Source organism: Charadrius vociferus, unplaced genomic scaffold, assembly GCF_000708025.1.
Source record: "Charadrius vociferus isolate BGI_N301 unplaced genomic scaffold, ASM70802v2 scaffold370, whole genome shotgun sequence".
Lineage (NCBI taxonomy): Eukaryota > Metazoa > Chordata > Aves > Charadriiformes > Charadriidae > Charadrius > Charadrius vociferus.
The window spans coordinates 4629313-4638272 of NW_009646744.1; the positions used below are offsets into that span (position 1 = coordinate 4629313).

The 8960-nt window shown below is 52.6% G+C and overlaps 1 protein-coding gene across 1 annotated transcript; it reads left to right on the plus strand.

Moving 5' to 3' along the window:
* Positions 1 to 3166: 3166 nt before the first annotated feature.
* Positions 3167 to 6910, plus strand: WNT8A (wingless-type MMTV integration site family, member 8A). Its single transcript, XM_009891146.1, has 6 exons — positions 3167 to 3237; positions 3329 to 3362; positions 3576 to 3714; positions 4767 to 4892; positions 5024 to 5166; positions 6265 to 6910. The coding sequence occupies exons 1-6, from the start codon at positions 3167 to 3169 to the stop codon at positions 6829 to 6831; spliced, it is 1080 nt and encodes a 359-aa protein (XP_009889448.1). The 3' UTR covers positions 6832 to 6910.
* The last annotated feature ends 2050 nt before the right edge of the window (positions 6911 to 8960 follow it).

The window sequence follows — 8960 nt, forward strand, 5'->3', positions numbered from 1 at the left end:
ACCCAGAGACGCTGTTATTCTTCTGGCGTGTGATAGGAATATCATGTGTGAACTGACATAGCAGACACGCCAACATTTTTTTAGCTGCACAAGCTCTCTCAGACAAGAAAAAACCAAAATGAAACAAAAAACATCGATATGCCCTCGGGGACAGCCAGACACAAGCCCAAAAATGACCTTGTGGCGTGCATATAGAAAACGCACGGCGGATTTCCAAACCGTATGTGTGCGCTTTAATCGATGAACGTCACCGATACATGGGAAACACTTTATTCCCAGTAATTGTCCTTTGACAGCTCGGACAAGTAGGATCTGTTCAGGATGGTAACGATTAAAATGCTGACTCACAGAGGGTTTTTGCCCTGCTGGCGGGACTACACCAGCTTTGTGCTCACTTGGAAGGTATTTTGCATCCCTGCTTTTCCACCAATCTGCAATTTTAATCCTCGGGCTGCAAACAGCTGTTTGCGGCTTTGCCCGGCTGACTCCAGGTTTCCCTTCTGCAGGGTCTGGAAGGAGAAGGCTCTCCTCTCGCTCGACAGCCCCTGTGTCCTCTGCAGCCGGGAGCTCCTCTGCCCGCTGCCGGGCAGGAGGGTGAGGAGCGAGAGCCCCCCAGCAGCCTGGGACCTGCGCCCCGGGGACCTGCGCTTCAGCCACCCGGCCCTGCGACCTGCGGAACCATCAGGCAGGTTGTTGGCTTTGCAAAGCTCTCCTGCGTTCCATGGCGAGACAGCGAAGTACTTCGCAAACATCTTTTAAGCCGCAGCCTCCTGCCTGGCCACGGCCAGGGCAGCTCAGCCGGGTGCAGGGATGGGATTTATCCCTGCGTGGCCCCGTTTGCTCCTGGCACAGCCCCCCAGGTGCCACACGCAGTCCCGTTCCCTTGAACCTCACATTTGCAGCCCCTTTGAGAGTCACCCTGCGGTCGCAGTGATTGATGCCAGCAGAGCGGTGTACCCAGGGGTCAGCCAGGGAGCGAGGAGGAGGAGGAGGAGGAAGAGAAGGAGAAGGAAGAGGAGGAGAAGGGGGAGAGGGAGAGGGAGAGGGAGAGGGAGAGGGAGAAGGGGAAGGGGAAGGGGAAGGGGAAGGAGAAGGAGAAGGAGAAGGAGAAGGAGAAGGAGAAGGAGAAGGAGAAGGAGAAGGAGAAGGAGAAGGAGAAGGAGAAGGAGAAGGAGAAGGAGAAGGAGAAGGAGAAGGAGAAGGAGAAGGAGAAGGAGAAGGAGAAGGAGAAGGAGAAGGAGAAGGAGAAGGAGAAGGAGAAGGAGAAGGAGAAGGAGAAGGAGAAGGAGAAGGAGAAGGAGAAGGAGAAGGAGAAGGAGAAGGAGAAGGAGAAGGAGAAGGAGAAGGAGAAGGAGAAGGAGAAGGAGAAGGAGAAGGAGAAGGAGAAGGAGAAGGAGAAGGAGAAGGAGAAGGAGAAGGAGAAGGAGAAGGAGAAGGAGAAGGAGAAGGAGAAGGAGAAGGAGAAGGAGAAGGAGAAGGAGAAGGAGAAGGAGAAGGAGAAGGAGAAGGAGAAGGAGAAGGAGAAGGAGAAGGAGAAGGAGAAGGAGAAGGAGAAGGAGAAGGAGAAGGAGAAGGAGAAGGAGAAGGAGAAGGAGAAGGAGAAGGAGAAGGAGAAGGAGAAGGAGAAGGAGAAGGAGAAGGAGAAGGAGAAGGAGAAGGAGAAGGAGAAGGAGAAGGAGAAGGAGAAGGAGAAGGAGAAGGAGAAGGAGAAGGAGAAGGAGAAGGAGAAGGAGAAGGAGAAGGAGAAGGAGAAGGAGAAGGAGAAGGAGAAGGAGAAGGAGAAGGAGAAGGAGAAGGAGAAGGAGAAGGAGAAGGAGAAGGAGAAGGAGAAGGAGAAGGAGAAGGAGAAGGAGAAGGAGAAGGAGAAGGAGAAGGAGAAGGAGAAGGAGAAGGAGAAGGAGAAGGAGAAGGAGAAGGAGAAGGAGAAGGAGAAGGAGAAGCATGTGCCGCGGGCAGTGCCTGGCAGAGCCGGGAGGGGTCCTTGGCACTGCTGGCATGGCACGGCACAGCTTTTGGGCTGAGTACCCACACGGCCCCGCTGCGCAGGCAGGATCCCTGCCCAGGGTGAGCCACCCCTGGATTGGGACAGCTCAGCCACAGGAAAACAAACCAAGACATTTCCATGAACACCATCTCTCTTTTGCTCCATCCGCAGCTCCTTGCAGCCCTTAATGATATTTGCCATAACTATTAAGAGGCTTTTTTGGGTTTCCTCTGATAAGGATTTTCCTCTCCCGAGCCCGGGCGATGGCTGAGCAGCGGTGGAGGCCCCTCGCTCTGCTCAGGGGTGCGGGCAGCGCTCCTGCCTGCAGAGCCAGCGGGCAGCCGTGCCGCTGCCGCAGCCTTCACCGTAGGGAAATTGCTAACCCCAGAAAACTGTTCCCCTAATTACAGCGTTGGAGCATGAAGCAAACCACATAAATGATTCACACAGTGTTCCCAAGCTGCAGCCGCGTAAATTAGAGAGTTTTCCAAACACTCCCGAGCCGTGCAGGCTGTTATCAGGATGGAAATGCAGAAAGTTTCATCATAAAGAGGCAAGGAGGGGAAAAAGCCCCGCCGTTAAACGCATCTCTTCAAATCAAGAAGACCTGGGAGGTCTATCCCCTATAGATCTTTGCAGAACGGTTGTTAAAACTCCTCGGGGAGTTCTCGTAGGAGGGAGCAGGCAGATAGCAGGGGAACTATAGAAATGCATCAGCTTGTTATTTCGGAGGGACGCGGGGACTGAGCCTCCACTGGCAAGCGGAGGATGAAAAGGAGAAGGCAAGCGGACTTGGGGCCAAGAGAAAGGGATGGCTGGCGGTGAGGAGGAGAGTTAAAAGTGTCCCATTGTTAGGGAAGTTTGCTCTGCTTCAGACCATCCCGCTCCCAGGGACACCGCGCCGCCTTTTGAAGTGCAACCTTAGGCGGTTCCTTGTCACCCATTGGAGCGGGAGCTTTTTTTACCACATTAAGTCATTGGGTAGCAAATGAATGGGGGGGTTTTGACTATTCACAACTTCACCTTATAAATATCAGGGTTGCAGGTTCCTGCGGCTTTCCTCCATCCCGATAGCTCACCTTGGGAAGGAGCGGAGGGAGGTGGCCCCGCTCACTGGGGGACCTGCGGTGCGGAGAGCTACGGATCAGCGGAAGGGACCCAACCCCGCTCCTTGTCACAGCCATGAAGAGAAGCACCTTCCCCATCCTCTCCATCCTGGAGGTCTACGGCGCCGTTCTCCACGCAGCAGCATGGTAGGGTCCACCTCGGTGGAAAGGGCATTTTTTAGGGATGCTCTTCAGCCTGCAGTAAACTGTGGGATTCATTTTCTTTTCTTTGTTTCAGGTCTGTGAATAACTTTCTGATGACAGGACCTAAGGTAATTAACACACGGACTGTCAAGAATTTAGGTAGAGCAATTCAGTTTTGCAAATGGCAAACAGGACTTTTCCAAGGAACCAGATTTCCCGGAGCGTATCGGCTCCAAGTCCTGCCGAGAACTGAGGGAAAGGACGCGCAACCCGTTTGTGTCTGTTTCCATTGATAAATGGTAAAACGCGGTGGATTTTAACGGGGCTGTTTCCCGTGCCAGGCTTACCTGACATACTCCAGCAGCGTGGCGGCCGGGGCGCACAGCGGGATGGAGGAGTGCAAGTTCCAGTTCGGGTGGGAGCGCTGGAACTGCCCCGAGAGTGCCCTGCAGCTCTCCACCCACAACCGGCTCCGCAGCGGTGAGTGCGCCTTTACCTGCCAGCACCAGGGGTACGGTGAGCTGGGATGCGCTCTGGAGAGAGCTGGGGCTGCTAATTAAACCGATGGAGAAAGGTTTCTGCGTCCCCATCCCGGGATGCTTTTGGGTATGAGCTGGGATGCGCTCTGGAGAGGGCTGGGGCTGCTAATTACACCGATGGAGAAAGGTTTCTGTGTCCCAAATACCATGGTTGTTTTTCTCCATCCGTATTAATTGGATGTAATAAATAGTGCTAATGTGTTCCTAGGAATCCCAGGCTCTCTCTGGACCTCTGTCCGTGCTGGGCTAGAGCTCAGTCCTTCCCGCAGTGCTGCTCCATGGGTTTGCTCCTGCCGGTTTGTGCGCAGCATCCCAGGGAGCGCAATGCCAGAGGTACCGGAGCTTGCAACGGCGAGAAGCGCAGGAGAGATGAAGAGAGAAACCAGAGGCGTGCACTAAGAAACCGTCTTCATAAGAAAGTTGTGGATCTATTTGAATACTGACTGCTTCAACAAGCAGAAATCTCTTTTTTCCCAGAGCAGCATCTCTATTTGAATCTGTTAGGAAAGCCAAAAAAGAAACTCAATTAGAATTGTGGGTGCAGACAGCTGTTAGCACAGGTTCAACCACCAACTGAAACAAGATCAATGATGATTTTCCCCGGCAGGCAAGATCAAAGCACGAACGTACCCCCCCCAGAGCGGGAAAGGACAGAGGTGAACCGAGCGCCAGGTGAAGCAAGTGATAACTAACCCCGGCCAGAGCGGGATCAGGGCATTGCCTTAAGAACCTGCTGCTGCCAAGAAACTCCATCCCATGCATAGACACCTGCATAACATAGGGCCAAATTGCTGAAACCCGTGATGCTGAAGCCTGAAGAGACCCCAGTTATAAGCGTTTAATTTCTGTAGCATCTTACCTTTTGCACAAAATATTTTTGGTTTTTTTTTTTTCCTTCGTGCACCTTTGCAGCACAGAAAAACTTAATTCCCTATAATCCGGGACCGATGTCTACCTTTACATGTGACAGCTTTTTTTTCCCCTCTCCCCCAGCTACCCGGGAAACATCCTTTGTACACGCCATCAGCTCGGCCGGCGTCATGTACACCCTCACCAGGAACTGCAGCATGGGAGTCTTCGAGAGCTGCGGCTGCGACGACTCCAGGAACGGCCGCGTGGGTGAGCTGCCATCCCAAGAGGGGCTGACATCGTCTCTCCATCCCCACACACAGCCCCCCCCCCCCCTAGATTTCAGGGAAGAATTTGGCCCGACGGGGCAGTTCTGCGCTTAGCGTGCGTCTGTCTTGCAGGTGGCCGAGGCTGGGTCTGGGGAGGATGCAGCGACAACGTGGAATTTGGGGAGAGGATTTCCAAGCTCTTTGTGGATGCTTTGGAAACGGGACACGACACCCGGGCACTGATCAACCTGCACAACAACGAAGTTGGGAGACTTGTAAGTCAATAACAATAGTAATAATTAATAATAAATAATAATAAATAATAATAATAGTGATCATGATAGTGATAATAATAATAATAATGAAGTCTATATTGAAAACAAAATCCAAGAGTCTGGTAGGCTGTTCAGGCCCCCGTCTCCAGCCCTCTGTGACAATCTAGGCCCTGTAATGTTTGCACGGGGGAACAGCATACAGCCAGAATCTGTCCCTAAACCCCAACACGAGGAACCGCAGCGAGACTTGTTCCCACTCCCAGCTTCTGCAGCTGTGTGTAATGCAGTTAACTACTACTACACACCACTTATTCAGAAAAGTACGAGTTTTATACTCACCTCGCGCTTGTCTGGTCTGCAAAACAAAGCAAGAACCACCTTGTTTTCTCGCAATATGCATTCCCAAGCTCTCTGGCTGGGGAAGCCAGGTGTGAGCTGGCCCCGCTCGCAAGCCGGCTGCCAGACTCACCCCCCGCTCCCCGCCTGGGCCAGCGGAGGCTCTCAGCATCTTGCCAAACCTCCTTGTCTGTAAAAACAAGGACGGCAACACTTAACATACCTATCTCATAGGGTGTGTCGAGGCTTAATCTCACCTAGATACCAGTGATTGGGACCTTATAAATACCAGAGGGAGATAGGTAGATAATATCTGTGAAGTGCTTGGCCTGGAGGAGATGCAGAGAGGTTGGGTATGATTATTCCCAAGCAGTTTCACACGTTTTGAATGAAGCCTCTGAGAGGGATGATGGGTTGATGCTCTGATGAGCGAGGTGAGCTGCAGACTGGAACTGCGTGAGAAGGGCATGACCCGACAAATGCGCTTTTCTCCTGTCCTGGAGAAACAGCTCCTGCAAGGGCTGGAGACAATAGTTTGTGCCCACTCATTATCTCTGTCCTTTTAATTAGCAGGGAGGGACAGATGTTTTCCAGGAACTGAAATAAGGGCATCAGCTCATGTCTTGGTAGGACCTGAAGTCGTGCCCAACACAAGCCACTTTTGACCAGCTGCCCCCTGAATTAGCAGTGCTGCAGAGTCTGGTTTAGGGATTTAAATAATGATGCTCTGCTGATCCTAATTTCTCCACTTTTTCCACCAAGGCCGTGAAAGCCACGATGAAGCGAGCCTGCAAGTGCCATGGGGTGTCGGGCAGCTGCAGCATCCAGACATGCTGGCTCCAGCTCGCCGAGTTTCGTGAGATTGGGAACTACCTGAAGATAAAATATGACCAAGCCCACAAGTTGGAGATGGACAAGAGGCGGATGAGAGCTGGAAACAGCGCCGACAGCCGTGGAGCCACGGCAGAGACCTTCCACCATGTCCACGCCACGGAGCTGGTCTTCCTGGAGGACTCTCCCGACTACTGCACGAGGAACGCCAGCCTGGGCCACCACGGCACCGAAGGCCGGGAGTGCCTGCAGACCGGCAAGAACCTCTCGCAGTGGGAGAAGAGGAGCTGCCGGCGACTGTGCACTGAGTGCGGTCTCCGAGTGGAGGAGAGGAGGACGGAGGTGGTGGCCAGCTGCAACTGCAAGTTCCACTGGTGCTGCACAGTGCGGTGCGAGCAGTGCCGGCAGCTGGTGGCCAAGCACTTCTGTGCCCACCGCGACACCGCCGCCGCTGCCCCCAACCACATCAGGCGCAGAAATAAAGGCCATAAGAGATAGAGGGAGGCTGCGGTGCCCGAGGAGGACGCTTTGGTGTCCCCATGCTGGCAGATCTGGGGTGGGAAGGAGCGTCCCTGGGGTCCGGCGGGCTGAGCGGGGCAGCGCACAAGGCGATGGGGTCTCCTGCAGATGGATGCTGAGGTTAGGAAGCACAAAGGTGCAGGCGCCGAGGGACTACAGTCCTTGCTTCCATGGATTTTCCTCAATATTTACCAGTAGCTTCTTTTTTGGGAGTCACTTTATTTGTGTATCAGACACATGGAAGAATTTTGCATTTTTGGTGGACTCAGCCCCTTGTGCCACCGCCAGCGGGTCTGCCATGGCCAGCGGTGGGCTCCAGCCCCATGGCAAGCAAGGTGGGGACAGGCGCTGTGGCCAAAAAGCGGGTCCTGTTGGGCGGCTCCATCCCGGCAGCCCCATCCCGGCCCTTCACGCACAGTGGCTGCTCGGCGGCATTTCCAGTGGAAAACTTATGCACTTTCTGGTGTGAGAGGAGGTTTTGCAGTGTTGTGGTCTGTATTAAAACTGCAGCTTTTTGAGGACTTTGACAGGTTTACAGACAGTGTTTACAGATTTCATTTCCCTCCCCCTTTTGAAATTTTGTATTTTGGTACCTGAACCCCTGCACCCAATAGACAGTAGCTTCTTGTATTTGTACTGGATGAAATTAAGCAGTTTACAATTCCTGTTCTTTTTTCTTTTTTTAAATTAGCAGATAAGAATTCAGAATTCTTTATGCCTAATGTTGTTTATTAATAAGTTGTATTATTGCTTAGCACAATCTGTTTTCTCTATATATGTTGAAGGTATCCCTAAAGAGTTAGAGTTTGGACTGTATTTTGCAATAAACACCACAACGAAAAGGATTGACTTTTTCCTTTCTCGGTCCCCGGCAGTATGACCTTAGGTGCAAAATTGTCCCTTTCCGTGCAAAACCCACCACTGCCAACATTTCTCACCCTTAATCCAAAAGCCACTGAAGTCGGGAAGAAGGTTGTTCTCCTAGACCTCAACACAACTTGGCTCCAGCCCTCAATCCCCAGAGGGTTTGCTTTAATACCTATCACCGTCATATCTAACCTTTTTCAGGTGTTGAGTACGGCAGCACTGCCTGGCTAAAGCCAATCTGGAAGCTCCCAATGCCTCTTTAATTTGCCGAGGCCTGACATCCCCCAGACAATGCCAGGCCGCCCCGCTTTGATGTGGAAAGCATCGGCACTTGCTGCAGAGTTCTTGGAGGCACGAGAGGAGCCCTTTGAACTGGGGGAAGGAGAGAAAACTTGGGCATAGCTGTGAATGTGTCTGCTGGTTCCCCGCTGCTCCGGGTGCAAACAGCCCCGCGCCACGGCGGGGAGGGCATGAGGGGACACGCGGTGGCTGCTGCCATCCCAAGCGGGTCCTACTCTTCTCCTGACCTCCCCAGGGATCGCTCCTGGGAGTCCCAGCGCTGATCCGGAGGGTGTCGGGGCTGTGCCACCACCCGCACCCGCTATGCAGGGGCAAAGGATGCTCTACCAGGTTTGCTTTCCAGCCGGGGAAGGAAGAGGAGGAGAGACAAGTTTAAAAAAAAAAAAAAAAAGCTCTGCCAGGGTGTTGCACCCACACTACAAATGCTTCGATGCTGTTTTATCTGGGTATCCCGATGTGTCCTGGTGCAAACACAGCCTCAGCACACGCTGGAGCTGAACTGGGAAGCTCAAGGTGTAAAACACGCAAGTCGGGGGAAGCACAGCTGACTTCCACGCATTTATTTTTGCGCAGAGCGGTTTCATTAAAGCTGAATGGCTGCGCCAGCAGGACAGCAGTTTGGGGGGCTTTTTTTTGCTGCCTTCAGAGGAGCCATTTCTAATATTTCCATAACTAATAGGCCACGCCACCAAAGGAAAAAACAAACAAACAAGATTTTTGCACAGGGTTGCCACAACAGAGTTTCCAACCCACCAAAATTTAGGCTGAACTGGAAATTATAAAAACAGACAAACAAAACTCCTTTCCTGCATCTTGTGCAGTAGGTGGCTCATCTGCCTAGAAAAAAAAAAAAAATACAAAATCCAACCAGGCTCTAGTTTTGTACTATCACATCTACGGTTGCCTGCACTGCTGCTGCCCCCCCGAGCTGCCCCGGGTCA

Coding starts and splice junctions, on each gene's coding strand:
- WNT8A (XM_009891146.1), top strand. CDS start 3,167: ATGAAGAGAAGCACCTTCCCCATCCTCTCCATCCTGGAGGTCTACGGC. Junction 3,238..3,328: donor GTTCTCCACGCAGCAGCATG/GTAGGGTCCACC, acceptor TCTTTGTTTCAG/GTCTGTGAATAACTTTCTGA. Junction 3,715..4,766: donor CCACAACCGGCTCCGCAGCG/GTGAGTGCGCCT, acceptor CCTCTCCCCCAG/CTACCCGGGAAACATCCTTT.